Source organism: Microcebus murinus, chromosome 1 (genome assembly GCF_040939455.1).
Source record: "Microcebus murinus isolate Inina chromosome 1, M.murinus_Inina_mat1.0, whole genome shotgun sequence".
NCBI classification, from domain to species: Eukaryota; Metazoa; Chordata; class Mammalia; order Primates; family Cheirogaleidae; genus Microcebus; species Microcebus murinus.
The window spans coordinates 7,442,666-7,458,878 of NC_134104.1; the positions used below are offsets into that span (position 1 = coordinate 7,442,666).

The 16,213-nt window shown below is 34.5% G+C and overlaps 1 protein-coding gene across 4 annotated transcripts in view; it reads right to left on the bottom strand.

Annotated features, from left to right (window-relative positions):
* DYRK1A (dual specificity tyrosine phosphorylation regulated kinase 1A) overlaps positions 1–16,213 on the bottom strand; it is a 139,968-nt gene that overhangs the window by 12,859 nt on the left and 110,896 nt on the right. For all 4 annotated transcript variants that reach the window (XM_012782891.3, XM_012782892.3, XM_020284762.2 and 1 more), the window contains 4 exons: positions 15,063–15,210; positions 10,445–10,731; positions 7,899–8,045; positions 6,001–6,141 (listed from right to left, as the gene is read on the bottom strand). In XM_012782891.3, the coding sequence (XP_012638345.1) occupies positions 6,001–6,141; positions 7,899–8,045; positions 10,445–10,731; positions 15,063–15,210 (723 nt within the window). The remainder of the gene's footprint in view (positions 1–6,000; positions 6,142–7,898; positions 8,046–10,444; positions 10,732–15,062; positions 15,211–16,213) is intronic.

Here is a 16,213-nt window from a genome sequence, read left to right on the forward strand (position 1 = left end):
CTTAGTAATACCCCACCCCCAAGGCAGGAAAGAGGGATCAGGGATCAAAGAACAGATAAGAAAATAGAACATAAATAACACAACAGTCTTACACCCAAACCTCTGATAATTTAATGGGCTAAATACTGTAAATGAGACTATTAGACAAGATTAAAAGACATGAACCAACCACATGTTGCATACAGTAACCATGCTTTAAATAATGATCAGTTAAGTAAGAAATCACAAGGGAAATTAGAAACATTTGAAAATGAATGACTGAGGCTGGGTGCGGTGGCTGGGAGGCCGAGGCGGGAAGATTGCTCCAGGTCAGGAGTTCGAACCAGCCTGAGCAAGTGGAGACCTGTCTCTACTATAACTAAAAAGAAATTAATTGGCCAACTAACATATACAGGAAAAAATTAGCTGGGCATGGTGGCACATGCCTGTAGTCCCAGCTACTCAGGAAGCTGAGGCAGAAGGATTGCTTGAGCCCAGGAGTTTGAGGTTGCTAGGCTGATGCCACAGCACTCACTCACTCTAGCCTGGGCAAAAAAGTGAGACTCTGTCTCAAAAAAAAAAAAAAAAAATGACTGTTTAAACATTATAAGTTGCAGGAAGCAGCAAAAGCAGTGTTTAGAGGAAAACTTATACCATTAAATGCTATAATAAAAGAAAGGCTTAAATTGATGATCTAAGCTTCCACCTTTAAGCAGCTAAGGAAAAAAGAACAGATTCAACCCAAAGTAAAAGGACATAATAAAGAGCAAAAACCAACAGAATAGAAACTAGACTACAAATCAACAAAGTCAAAAGCTGATTGTCTGGAAAGATTAATGAACTTGATAAACCCTGAGCAAGACTAGTTGGGGAAAAAAGAGAAAACACAATGACATCAGGAATGAAAGAGTATCACTACAGATCTTCTAGAAAATAAAAAGATAATAATATCAGAGAAAAATAAAAAAATAGTATTATAGATAATTTATGCTAACAAACAACTTATATAAGAAAGAAAAGTTTATTGAAATATACAACTTACTAGGCTGGGCACAGTGGCTCACGCCTGTAATCCTAGCACTCTGGGAGGCCGAGGCGGGAGGATTGCTCGAGTTCAGGAGTTCCAAACCAGCCTGAGCAAGAGCGAGACCCCGTCTCTACTATAAATAGAAAGAAATTAATTGGCCAACTAATATATATAGAAAAAAAAATTAGCCGGGCATGGTGGCACATGCCTGTAGTCTCAGCTACTTGGGAGGCTGAGGCAGCAGGATTGCTTGAGCCCAGGACATTGAGGTTGCTGTGAGCTAGGCTGACGCCACGGCACTCACTCTAGCCTAGACAACAAAGTGAGACTTTGTCTCAAAAAAAAGAAAAGAAAAATACAACTTACTAAAACTAACTCAAAAAGAGAATCTGAATAACCATATTTTTATCAAAAAAACATGAATTACAATTAATAACCTTTTGATAAAGAACACCTCAGGTTTTGATGGCTTCGTCAATTAACTCTAGTAAACATTTATAAAAGAAATAATACTAACCAATCTTATACAAATTCTTTCAGAAAATCAAGAATACTTTCCAACAGTTTTATGAAGCCAGCATAATCCTGAGATCAAAGCCTTAATGATGATACCAGATCTTAGAGAAATATTTAGTGATATAGAAACAAACTGAACAAAATTCCTTACCAACAGATTAGCCAGTTGAATTTAGCAATATATAAGATGATAGTATATCAAGGCCAGGTTTGGTTTACCATAGGTTGGAGCTTAATATTCCAAAAATTAATTAATGTATTCTATCATCTAACATGAGAAAAATCATATAATCATCTCTATAGATGCAGGAAAAGCATCTGACAATATTCAAACCCCATTCATAATTAAAAAAAAACTCAAAACACTGGATGAAGAAAAGTGCTCCTTTAACCTGATAAAAGGGATCTACCAAAAAAAAGTGCAACTAACATTATACTTGATGTTGGATAACTGAATGCTTTTTCTGTAAGATTAGGAACAAGGAAATAAGTCTGTTCTCAACATTACTATTCAACACATGAGGGTCCTAGACAGTATAATAGATCAAGACAAATAAATAAAGATATACAATGGAAAGAATAAAACTGTCTTCATCCATAGCGGATAAGATGTGTAATGAGAAAACCATAAAGAATCTCAAACCACACAGCTGGCCCTTGGTATGCACAGGGGACTGTGTTGAGGACACTCCATGTATACCAAAATCCATGCATGCTTCAAGTTCCATAGTCAACCCTACTGAATTAGTAAATAAGAAAAGTCAGCCCTCCTTGTATGGGTTTCGTATCCCTCGAATAGGGTTTGTTATGCCTTGAATACTGCAATCTGTGTTTGATTGTAGGGATTTGTAACCTTCAGATACGAAGGGCTGATTGTATTTATTTTTAAAAATCCATGTATAAGTGGACCCATGCAGTTCAAGTCCATTTTGTTCAAGGGTCAACTGTACTAGAACAGGTGAATTTAGCAAGGTCGTAGAACACAAAAATCAATTGCTATGCATCAGCAACGAAACATTAGGAAATTATATTTTTTAAAATGATACCATTTAAAATGGCATCCAAAAATTAAAAACTTTGAAATAGAGTGAACAAAATATGTGAGACTTCTGCACTAAAAACTATAAAATATTGCTGAGAGAAATAAAAGATCTAATAAATGGAGCAATAATCCATGTTTATAGATTGGAAGACTTAATATTATTAAGATGTCCATTCTCCTGAATAAAACTAAATCAAAATTCTAGCACAAATTTTTGATACAAATTTACAAGCTGATTCTAAAAATCATATATAAATAGAAATAAACTAGAAAAGAAAATAATTTTGAAACAGAAGAAAAGAGCTAGACAACTTACACTTCTTGAGTTTAAGACTTAGTATAAAGCTACTACAGTAATCGACATCGTGCTATTAAATATTATCAGTTTAAGGACAGAAAGATCTTTGGAAAAGAATATAGCCCAAATGTAGACACATGAAAGTTGAATGCATTTTGGACAAGAGTGCCAAATCAGATCAATAGGGTAACACTACTGTTTTCAACAAATGCTGCTGCAACTACTAGGGTAAGCATATGAAAGAAAATGAACTTCAACCCTTCACCCTATCCATACTCAAAAATTAATTGAAGATGGACCATAGAATTCTACCCATAGAAACTACAATCAAAAACACTTTTAGAAGAAAATACAGTAGAGTATTTTCACAAACTTTGGGATGGCAAGGATTTCTTAGGATACAAAATGTATGATCTATTTTTTAAAAGTTGACAAATATTAAAATATTAATATTAAAATTTCCTGCTCATCAAAAGATAACATACTAAGAAAAGAAATAGGCAAACCATAGTCTGAGAAAAAAATATTGATATGTGACAAAGGATTTAAAGACAAATGATTAAACTCAATAAGAAGTGAGCAAAGAGTGGAAAGACCTATAACAAAAGAAGACAGATGAATGGCTAACAAGTACATGAAAAGGTGGTCAATATCATTAGTTATGGAGAAATACAAATACAGCCACCACATACTCCCTAGAATGGCTAAAATCCAAAAGACCAACCATATTAAATGGTCAGGATGTCATGCAACTGGAATCCTGATATATCACGGAAATATAAAATGATAAAACAACTTTGGAGAACTGTTTGGTATTTTCTTGTGAAGGTAAACATACATATACACCCTATGACCTGCCAATTCTCCTCTTTGGTAGTGCTGCCAGAGAAATGAAAACGTGTATGTACAGAAACTTACACAAGAATGTTGCCAACCATCTTATTCTTGGTAGTCCCAAACTGGAAACAACTCAAATGTCCCCTGACAGGTGAATATAGAAATTATAGTATATTCATCCAATGAAATGCTATGAAACAATAAAATAACTCCTGAGACATACAACATGAATGGAATCTCCAAAAACAATATATTTGCTAAGTGAGAGAAATCAAACAAAATAATACGATAAGATTTCATTTATGTGAAGTTTGCCTGTTACTACACAAGCCTAACCTATGATGACAGAAAGCAGTGGTGGGATGACAGAGAAGGTCACAAAGAGGACTTTGGGCATGATGGAAATATTCCATATTGTTTTAGATAGTGGATGCATTCCAGTATAAAGGTTAAAACAGGAAAAACTGAACATCCAAAATATGTATCTTATTGTATATAAATTATCCTTCAACAAAATAACATCATTTACTGTCTTATTTTTTCATCCCCCTCCTCCACCAAAAAAAAAAAAAAAAAAGGGGGGAAAAGTTTGGTATGGATTTCATTATTGGAAAACTCTCATGGACTTTTTTTTCTTTTTTTTTTTAGTTTCATTATCTGCCTATCATATGGACTTTTGAAACATAAAATGAGAAATTAAAAAGAAAAGTAAAATTACTAAGCAAATCAACTACACAAAAATAGCCAATGAAGTGTGTGCACAACTATTTAAATCTCTGGCTAAAATTCCTAGTGTATCCTTCATAATGTTATAATGTAATTATGGATTGGGTTTTTTTGTTGCACAGTTTGTTAAAAGTGAAATAGTTACTTCATACTTTAATTGTGGTTTTATAAGGCAAAAATTTGGGAAATGGAATGGAATAGATAAAAAAAATAACAGAAGCAAAAAACAAACAAATAAATAAATCCAAAATGGAGAGAGAAGTATCATGCTGTATTGCAGAGAGAGAAAACATTATTAAGAAAATTTCACATCCTCCATCCTAATTCATCCTATACCTAATTCAAGGTAGAAGCTATCTTGAATGCTGGTGAGGCTAAGAAGGATTCCCAGGCTATGTTTTGGTTCAGTAGGAAGAGGAGCCATGATTAATAAGCTATGTGGATAAAGGTAGACGAGGAACTCAGGATGTCTGCTTGGTATTTTCCATCCCTTCCTTATAAGGAGTAGGCATAATTTAGCAGCTGGAAATTGCACTGCCTGTAACTTTAGAGAATAAGGCAGAGTGCAACAAGTTACAAATCAGTTGTAAAGGATAAAATTACATATGTATTTTAAATCTCCTAAAGAAAATCACTTGATATTAAAAGTTAAGACTCAATAACTATGTGGAAATGAATTAAAGCAACCATCATCTTCAGTTCACTGAAAATGACACCTGGTGGCAGCATCACCAAAACGCAAGGGCAGAATAACTGGAGCAAAAATAACATCTCTTAAATGTTAAAAATGCAAAACTACAATCACAAGGTGACTTGTGTATATATGTATGTGTATATCATATTCAATCACATATTTATACATTATATTCACTTAATACCAGGACTAAACTATATTACAAAATATATGATTTATAGATCTATAAAACAAAAGTATAAATCAAGATGCAAAATTGCCATCATTTACTCTATTAATTGACATAGTTTAATTACCTGATGAAAGTCCTCAGATAAAAGAAAATTACTAAAACAAATCTAATGTTTTTAAAACTTTACTTTTAAAGATTGTGGAATGTGAAATTTCCGCTGGCCAGGTCTGTAAGCTATGAATCTGAACTCTACTAAAGGACCATCTAAGTCAGCTAATATCCTTAGAAATCACAAATTGCTTAAGCCCCAAATCTTCTAACATATTTCACCAACTGAACTAAAAAAATCATTTACTGCAATCGTGACTTCTGTTCACAGCTGCAGTATTATTAACTGTGACTTCACTATATGCACAAGCTGTGAGAAACAAAGGTCAAACTTATTGATTCTACTGTTGAAACAAAGCATGGTGATTTGATCAGCTGTCTCAAAATGCAGGCATACAGTTTGTAAAATGACCATTAATGAAACACTGGTCCATACAAATTGTTCAGGTCAACCTATATTCAGCTTTTGAATAAAATATCTACCTGAATTATCAATGCAATTGATAACTGTTAACACTGATTTCAAGTAAATACAAAATGAGCTATAAAAACCTCTGGTAAAGAACTAACACAGGCTCAAAACAATGTATCCCTATTTTACCCGTTTTCCATCTTTGGTCTTCTTTAAGTTCCAAGTGCCATCTGGCAACTTCTCAAAGAACTTTCTTGCTTTTGGTGCTTGGTCAAGAATATGAGCAGGTGGAATACCCAGAACTTCCACTATCTTATTCATCTGATCTACCTGTATTAAAAATAAAAACAAAAATAAAACCTTTAATTTCTACTGTACATCCTACTTCTGCTCACCAATTCACTCATTCATAAATAAATAAGTTTCACATCTCCTATGAATCAGGCACTCCTCTAGGCACTGAGCATACACTAATGAACAAAAGAGAGAAAGGCCCTGCCTTCCTGCAGCCAAACATTCCTCAGAAGGGAAGACAATTAACAAACACATAAATCTATAGTATCTCAGGGGGCCATGGATACAATGGTGAACAATAAGAAAGGATGGGAGGAAGTCGTAAAGTTTCAATTTTTGGAGAATTTTAAATAACCATTTAAAAAAACCTCAAAGGCTTAATATAAGAATGCAGATTCATTCACTCAAATACTGAGTGTGTCTGCTCAGTAGCAGAATATAGGAATAAAAACACACGAAAATCTCTTTCAAAAAGAAGTTACAGTGGGAAGAGACCAACAATAAACAAACAATACGTTATGTCACATGATGACTAAGAACTATGGAGAAAGTTAAAAGGGGATAAGGGAGAAGGGTATTGCAACTCTAAATAGGGTGTACAGGTTTCACTGGGAAGGTGACATTAGAACAAAGACTTCAGGTCAGTGAGGAAAGAGCCAAGTGCTAGCAGGGAAAAGAGCATTTCAAGTACAGGAAAGAACAAATGCAAAGGGCCTGGTATGGGCCCATGGCTGGTGTTTTCAAGGGATCATAGAGAAGGCTGTGTCTGAATCACTGATTGAGGTGAACCAAGGCAGAGACCAGGTGTTGGAAAGAGAACTGGCATCAAAGGCAGCAGAAATTTGTGAGCTACTCCAAGGACTTCAGCTTTTACAATGAGATGGGAAACCACTGAAAGTTTCAGGTGATCCTAATATTGTTTAAGCCCAAGAAAGATACTAATTTATGGGGTAATAATATTTATTATAAAAACAAAAACAAATACTACAGCAGTTGTTACCAAAGAGTAGCTCACTAGCTGAAGTTGAAATGAATTAAAAGGGTGGAAGTGACAAGTATCTGAGACCACCTAATAACAGCTGCATAATCCTACAAGTCATTAAACATCTCTGGCTTTTCTTTTCTCATTTATTAATGAATAGACTGATCAAGATCTGCAATGGTTAAATTTTCTTTTAAAACAAACAAAACCCCACAAGCGAATAGTTTTACAACAAATAAAATCCCGATTTCTCAGACTGCAGGGCAGTTTGGCCTCTTCCTTGCCTGACTTCAAAATGCCCTAATAATTGACTGAAAACCCGTGGACTACAGAATTGCACACAATCTCTGTAGCCCTAAAATTCTATAATCCTAGTTTACTTTGAATCTTCCTATTGAGTATCCATCAATCTTATTGGTCATTACTTTCTCAAAATGTATAGCAATGTTTAGATAATTTTCCAGGGTGGCTCTCATTCCTTCATTATCATCTTTAAGCTTTCTGTTATTATATTTAAACCCTATAAAATTTATAACAAATACTTAAAACTTTCCAGTCTAATTGTTCTTCACTAGGGGAATGAAAATATCTTACTTCCCATCTCATAATTCTAAACTCACCATTATGACAACTGACAAACATGAAAAATGGGCAACATAAAGTAAGTTCAAAACTGGCCTAACACTTGAATGATTAAGCTTCTAAATAGACATCTTTCCCTAAAAACAACTTTCAGATTATACTGTCATAGATGAAAAGCAGAAAAAAATTATAAAAACAAAAACAGTTTTTAAAGCAATATATCATTTACCTCATTGGCACCACTGAACAGAGGTTCTCCAGTGTGCATTTCAACCAAAATACACCCAAGGGACCACATGTCGATGGCAAGGTCATAAGGCATTCCCAGTAGCACCTCTGGAGACCGATAAAAGCGACTCTGAATATACTGGTATATCTGAAATGTATTTCAAAATAGTATTAATTGAATATAAGTTTTGCTTATAATTTTGGTCAACACAGGGTTAAGAACATTGATCTGATACTAACAACAACAAAAAGAATTGGCTAATTCCTGGATTAGGGTTCCATTTACTCATTTTGACATTAGACTGAATACTAATTAAAGAACTAGTAAACATTTCAAGGGATTGGTTAATCTGGCTACGAAATACATAATATATAAAAATTCAAGCCCTTTCATTTAGTCCAGTCTTGACTGATAATCGAGATATATCTTAAAACAAGTCCAGCCTGCTGGAATGGCCACTCACAAGCTGCAACCCTTTATGAGAAATAAAGCTCTCCTTTCTAAATTAAAATAAATATATATCTTAAAACAATTATACCTTATTAGAAAAGATTATTGAAAACTTATTCCTCAATTAATTATTCCTTCTTGCTATGGCTGGCATTTGATTTACCATTAACAGCTAAACTGTATTTAAATTAACCTAAATAATGTATTTCAGCATTGAGAATCAAATAACCTCAGTACAATGTAATTTAAAATTCAGACCATTTGTACTCCACTGTCTCATAAATTCAAAACACACGGCCATATAAAGATTCAACTGGTCTTTTCTGACTAATCATTTCTTCTCCATCCTGCCCTCTCCACTATTTTTTTTTTTTTTTACCATGCGGAACACTCAACTTTATTCACTTTATTTATATATTTAACAATTCTAAAGTATTTACTTCTTGCTTTGACAAAAAATAAAAAATATAGGAGCAATGACTGACTCCTCTTTAGGAGAAAAGGGTTATATGTACAGCTACGGAGAGTTACGGTTCCTCCTTTACATACAAAGGAAAATATTTAAAAAGTGCTTCATTGATCAAAAAAGGGCTAAAAGTTGCAAGCATTTATTCACACTGTACATCAGACCCAAGAAACCCGTATCCAAGACTTCTCAGAGAAAGAAAATCTTGAAATGAACTATTTTCAATGAAGTAATCTGAGAATGTCTTCAGAAACCAATTAGTTTCCCTTAGCCATTGTAAATTTGTTTCTAGAAATACCATTAAAGCAAAGAAACTTATTAAAAGAGAGAAACAAACAAAATCCTAACTAAACTTTTTAACTTAACACTCAAACCATGCTGCCATATAAGTTCATGAAATCCATGGCTCCCACTGGAACTTCCAGCAAAGTCTTCAAAAACAAACTTAGGCCTTCACAGGCAGGTCAGCCCAACCGTAACGCACATGAGAAGAAAGACTAATTAGAAAGAACCAGGAAGAAGTACTACCATTTCCAAGTTTTCGTAAGCCAATACCCCAGTTAATTCTCCAGGTCCAAAAGCCTCCCTATTACTAAGACTGTGATATTTCACAGTTTATGCCAGAAAGTTCGTCACCTTCCTATCTAGTCTGGTTAAAGCAGTGGCTTTGTCATCTCACACTTGCCCTGCCACCTTCTGATCTGATCCAGTAGATCTAGGGGCAGGGGTCAATGCATGTATATTTTGGAAATAACTTCTCACGTGATTCTGATCAACCCGAATAGTTAAAAACTTACTGAGCTAAAGGGATAGTTGTCTCAGTTTGGCTGGACACAGAAAACAGTATTTGATATTAGGACAGAATATATGACTTGATTTAAACAGGGGGAAAAAATTCTCAAGTCTAAATCCATTCAAATTACTCTCAAGATAGGCATGTATTTTCCATTCATAATATACTTTATTTATTTTTTAAGTCAGAGTCTCGCTTTGCTGCCCAGGCTAGAGTGAGTGCCATGGCATCAGCCTAGCTCACAGCAATCTCAAACTCCTGGGCTCAAGCAATCCTACTGCCTCAGCCTCCTGAGTAGCTGGGACTATAGGCAAGCGCCACCATGACTGGCTGAGTTTTTCTACATATATTAGTTGGCCAATTAATTTCTTTGTATTTATAGTAGAGACGGGGTCTCGCTCTTGCTCAGGCTGGTTTTGAACTCCTGACCTTGAGTGATCTGCCCACCTTGGCCTTCCAGAGTGCTAGGATTACAGGCCTGAGCTACCACGCCCAGCCATAGAAAGTCTTAAAATTTATACTAAAATCTCAATTTGAGAAATATAGTTACAAATCACCTAATATTTAATTCTTTCATTTTCTATTCTCTCTCAATTTTAGCACACACATAATTTTAAATGTATCCATTTTGAAAATATCATTATGTTTTAATTCAAAGTTTTGCTATTTTCATTTTAAAATGTACTTCCCCCAAACACAAGGTGATTCAAGTGTTATGTTTAAGAAATAACCATCCTGTTATTGCCTCCAAACTGTATGTACACATTGATAACATATCAAATATCATAATGTTTCACTTAATTCAATTTAATTCACAAGTTCTAAAATAATGCTTACCCTCTGCCCCAATTGACAAGAACTGCCAAAGTCAACGATCTTGATTGCACTGCGTTTGGGGTTACAAAGAAGGATATTCTCAGGTTTTAGGTCACAGTGAATGATACTAAGTTCTGGAGTCGCAAGGAAAAGCAGTGCAGTACACATCTGTTGCGCAAACTTTCGTGTTAGGTTCAAAGAGACCCCTCGGAAATTGGTGTTCCTCAACAAATCATAGAGGTTGTAGGACAGCATTTCAAAAACTAAACAGAGATGGTTTCGAAACATAAAGTGGCGTTTCAAATGCACTGAAAGAGAAAAAAGTTTTATTTTAAATTATATCAATAAAATGAGAGTAACATACACACTCTTAATCTATAACATTACAATGTCAAAATGCAGAGTGAAAATGAAGCTAAAGTTTGAAGATCAGCATTCTGAAGTAACAGTCCAGTTTTTACTGAATTAAACAGGTATACCGTCAATAAGTGATATAAGGTAAGAAGTACCATGAAAATACCTTGTTTTGTTTTGTTTTTTTAAGTCGGGTCTGAAAACACAAGTGGCAAATTGACAAACAGTACTAAAGATACTTTAGCATCTTTATCTACATTTATAAAAGAAAACACTTTTTACTTCCTGAGAACCCTCCCTCAACAATGTCATATATCTAAGCTGCACCTACTGAGATCTCTGGTTTATGACAATGCTCTATGCTCTCCACTTGGCAGCCCTCTCTGTGTAGGCTTTCATATATAAACACATAATATCGGTTGCTGGGCCTCAGATTTCACTAACAGTTACCAGAGTTGTTTGGTTTTTTTTCTTTTAGGCAAATACAGTAAATGTCTGAAAATCAGGCTTTGTAAAGTATAGGAGTACATAATCAAGGAATTGGGAAATCTTGTGGGAAATGGAAAAATGGGAAATCTTGTATAAGACTGAAGGTTTGGGAAAAATTCAAAATAAAGCTCAACCACAAGAAGAAATAATTTGTAGGCCTATAAATGGGGAAGCAGTAGAGAATACATGACTTGCTATCACTGCTGACCCTCTAAAAAGGCTGAATATTCACTAAATTGCTTCAAAGATTATGCTTTAAGTATTAACACTGACTTCACATCAGGCGAGGTCGTTCAATAAAGTGCTGCTCTTCACTATAAACATTCTTACATATACCACATTCAGCACTTGTAACTCAAATGGAATGACACAAAACAGGCATCTACCAAGGTTACCTTCATTTTGATCTTTTAGTATCACAAAACTAGAGGTTTCTCTACAAATCTAACTGGAATAACTGATAGTATTCAATATCTGGTCACTAAGAACTGTGGTTACATTGCATTTTCCTGGTGGTAGCCCTGGTTTGAAGCAGTGCACATCAATACTGCTTTTAGATCATTCATGATACAGGTGATCTAAAGTTAGAATAAGCAGCACAATAAAAATAACTCCATGGCTATATATAATAGGAGTCCACAGCACTATTTGACACTGCAAATAATAAAAAGAATAATTAAAAGGTTACATAATGCATAATATCTACTCTTAATCACTTCAGTTCACAGGTTTAAAACTAAAAACATAGTTCCATGATACCTCACAGATATGGTCCAGGCATGGGTTATAACCTCCTGGTTAAGCAGTAGCCAGAAAAGGAATGCAAAAAGTAAACTCATGTCAGAATTCCAATGTGATTATAAAAATTCCTTTAAGAAACTTTGTGATTAGAATGTTCTTCCAATGAAGGATCAATCCACTCAGTTTCACCTGACCTCATGATTCATTATTCATTTACTTAGTATCTACAATGTGCTAAGCACTAAAGACAGTGTCAAAGAAAAGCTCATACATGAGCATATTTGTTCAGTCTTTTTAAATTGATTTTGGGGAGAACAGAGGGTTGGCAGAACTTTGTAGCAGACCTAAACTGAATTTTCTTTTAACTAGACCATGGCAGGTACTAAATAATCCAGATAAGAAATTATTCTATATGGTAAAGAAGTAAATATTTTTTCAAGTTGAAGGACTTAATAAAACTTAGAACAAATTTTACTCATTGATCATTTTAAAATTAAAATAAATTATTTGCATCATAAAAAGCAATGCAACTTTCAGACACCTTAAATTTAAAGCATTAAGTCAACTGACATGGCCTTGTCTAAAGTTCTTTTTTTAAAATTTCTAAAATAGGACCAGTTTCTTGAGACACTATGAATTTACCATCTTAAATAAAAACTTTTTTTTTTTTTTTTTTTTTTTGAGACAGAGTCTCACTCTGTTGACCAGGCTAGAGTGAGTGCCATGGTGTCAGCCTAGCTCACAGCAGCCTCAAACTCCTGGGCTCAAGTGATCCTCCTGCCTCTGCCTCCCAAGTAGCTGGGACTACAGGCATGCGCCACCATGCCCGGCTAATTTTTTGTATATATATTTTTAGTTGGTCAATTAATTTCTTTCTATTTTTTAGTAGAGACAGGGTCTCGCTCAGGGTGGTTTCGAACTCCAGACCTCGAGCAATCCTCCCGCTTCAGCCTCCCAGAGTGCTAGGATTATAGGCGTGAGCCACCACGCCCGGCTAAATAAAAACTTTTTAAAAACCCACTTATCCAAAAGAGTATCTGTAATGACTAATGCAATTAACAAAGTGATCATTAAAATCACTTTATTCAAAACAAAAATGATAGCCATTATTATATACAACTGAGTAGCTAATATTTTTTGAGTACTTACTATATGCCAGCCATATCATCTTTCAATAAGGCAGAATTAAAGTGTTACAGCAATGCTATCAACACTTCCTCTGCTACTTAAGTAAACACTCAAAATACAACAAACAATAGCAAGGAGGAAGAGGGGGAGGCATGTCCAGAGATGACTTCGAAAGTCAAACATCCTTACAATTGTCCCTATTTCGTTTCTAAAACCATTGAATGGAAATGGGTCCACCTATGTAAGTTATAACTGACAGTGAACAGCAAAATATCAATGAGTGTGATGAGAAAGGTTTTAAGATATAAATGTTATTATGGATTATATCAGATTATCTACAGAGAAGAAACTAAGGAAGAAAAATTAATAGTACAAGTTCATTTCATTGTAACAACAGGAAACGAGGGGTATTTCATAGAGGAAATCTAATCTGAAGCTTACCCCATTGTTCATTATTTGCTTCTACCATTTTGAGGGGACTAAAGAACATAATGTAATCTCCTGTTTCTCAAAAGCAGTATATTAAATAAAGTTTAACTATACATTTATTAGGTAAGGCTAGCATTTCTGAATATGAGTTATATGTATCTGTGCCTATAGGCATTTCTGTAACTTATGGATCTTAAGGTTTACGTCCTAAAATTAATGGCATCTTATATATATACTTGGCAATAATTTTTTTCTTGATGGTACATAAAACAATGGTGTCTTACAATCACTGACATCTCGGATTTAATTAAAAATAGTACGAAAGAAGGTATAATCAGAAGATGTTTCATCCATGGATCAACTGGCCTTAGACTTCAGTATTCACAATTCTTCTGTCTCTGTTTTATTTTCAGAAGTAAGATGGTGTGACATATGAAACAAGTATGAGCTTTGGAGTTAGGCTAAGGTAGGCTCAGTTCCTAGCTCCAAAGCCTGTGACCTTGGGTATGCTACTCTCCTTGTACAAACTGTCTGTTATTTAAGCATTCTGCCATCTTCCTTATAGGATAGCTATGATTATTACAGATGTTGAACAGAAAGCAAAAAGAATATGGCATGACTTCAGTACCACTTTTCTGTCGCAGTAAGTCTAACAGCTTCTTTTTTTAATTTTAATTTTAATTTTAATTTTTATTTATTATTTATTTATTTATTTATTTATTTATTTATTTTTGAGACAGAGTCTCACTTTGTTGCCCAGGCTAAAGTGTGTGCCATGGCATTAGCCTAGCTCACAGCAACCTCAATCTCCTGGGCTCAAGTGATCCTACTGCCTCAGCCTCCTGAGTAGCTGGGACTACAGACATGCACCACCATGCACAGCTAATTTTTGTATATGTATTTTCAGTTGGTCAATTAATTTCTTTTTATTTTTAGTAGAGATGGGGTCTCACTCAGGCTGGTTTTGAACTCCTGACCTTGAGCAATCCACCTGCCTCAGCCTCCCAGAGTGCTAGGATTACAGGAGCGGCCACCACACCCGGACTCTAATAGCTTCTGATGTTGCCAAACTCACCAACAGACTGGGGAAGAGCATCATCTTGGTTTAGACACTACAAAAATGGTTGTACAACCATTCATAATGCATTAACTTACATGTAGCTTCTGAGTTAGATTAGAAATGGTTGAAGTCGCCAGAAAGATTACTCTGGATAAATATGCATCATTAAAGCAAACAAATGGCACCACTGAGTTGGGGGGTCGTGGGGGACACTGTTCTCTCACTTGTTTCTCTATTCCATGCCACCTGAAATGCACATTCCTAAAGACTGAGAATATTACTATCAGATCAAGTAACTTATATAAATCTACACTATTCAAAAAATTTTCAATCAGCCACTTTAAAATAAAATCAACATATTTCTATATAAAAATAACCATTAACTCAAGTTTCTGGTCTGAGGCAGGGGGGCATTGCATTGTTTGCCTGTTTGTTTACCTATGTAGTATTTCATTTCAGTGTCATGTTTGTTCATGAGCTCAAGAAGTCGCACTTCTATCTGGGCTTGATTCAGAAAAGCCTTCTTGTTCTTTATTATTTTAATAGCAACCCATTCTTGCTCCACACGATCATATGCCTTTACAACCTAAAAGAGAAAAAAGATGAATAATTCTCTATTTCATTAATGGCAACAATTTCTCAACAGTTTACAATTCACCTTAATTGTTCATTTACCTAATTTTCATTTAATTGTATAGTTTCCTAATTCTCATTTTTCTGCTCTTCCTAAGTAAAAAAGATTGTTTTTATTCAACGTATCATCCGTGTATTACACAGTACCTTTAAGTCAATCTTTCAAATTGAGTTTCTTTTTTACATACTTATGATATTTTAAAAATCCACAAAATTGATAACTTTCTCCCATCCAAGTACTAACCAGGCCCGACCCTGCTTTGCTTCCAAGATCAGACGAGATTGGGTGTGTTCAGGGTGGTACGGCCATAGACATGTTTCTTAACAAAATTAGATTAACTGTTTTCCTCCTTCATAAATAAACTATGAATCTTGACAACTGCTTTGGTTTTTTCTTTCTTATTAAATAACATTATAAAACAATTCATCCAATTATTCTTTTAATGAGAGAAAAACCTGTTTTAAATCCTAAGATATACGTGAAATATTTAAGTTTCTAATTCCTCTCAGAAAGCAGGTAACTTTCAATTACATTTTCATACATAAAAACGTAAGTATATAAAAGAAAAATTAGTTTACACTTAAAAAAATCAATTACAAATTACCAGGGAAGTTCCACTTTCCTGGTAAATGTAAGTTCACTGCCATAATTAGGGGATTATGATAGTTTTAAAATGAGAATCACTGCTAAGGAAAATAGGGTGTTCATTAGTACACATCAGCATGACGTCTCTTATTTTAAATTTTGCTAATTTAAAGTAAGTTTCATACTATTAAAAAGTCTGGGGATAGGGGTGGAACTCCAAATGATTCCAATGTGTAGGATGAAAACCATTAGATTAGAGGAAGAGGATGGAATATATGTTTCAAGGTCTGCATCAGCCAAAGCTAAATATGCTGTGAATGACAGATTATAAAGGGTTGAACTGAAATCAAACTTGGAATGAAAAATGCAG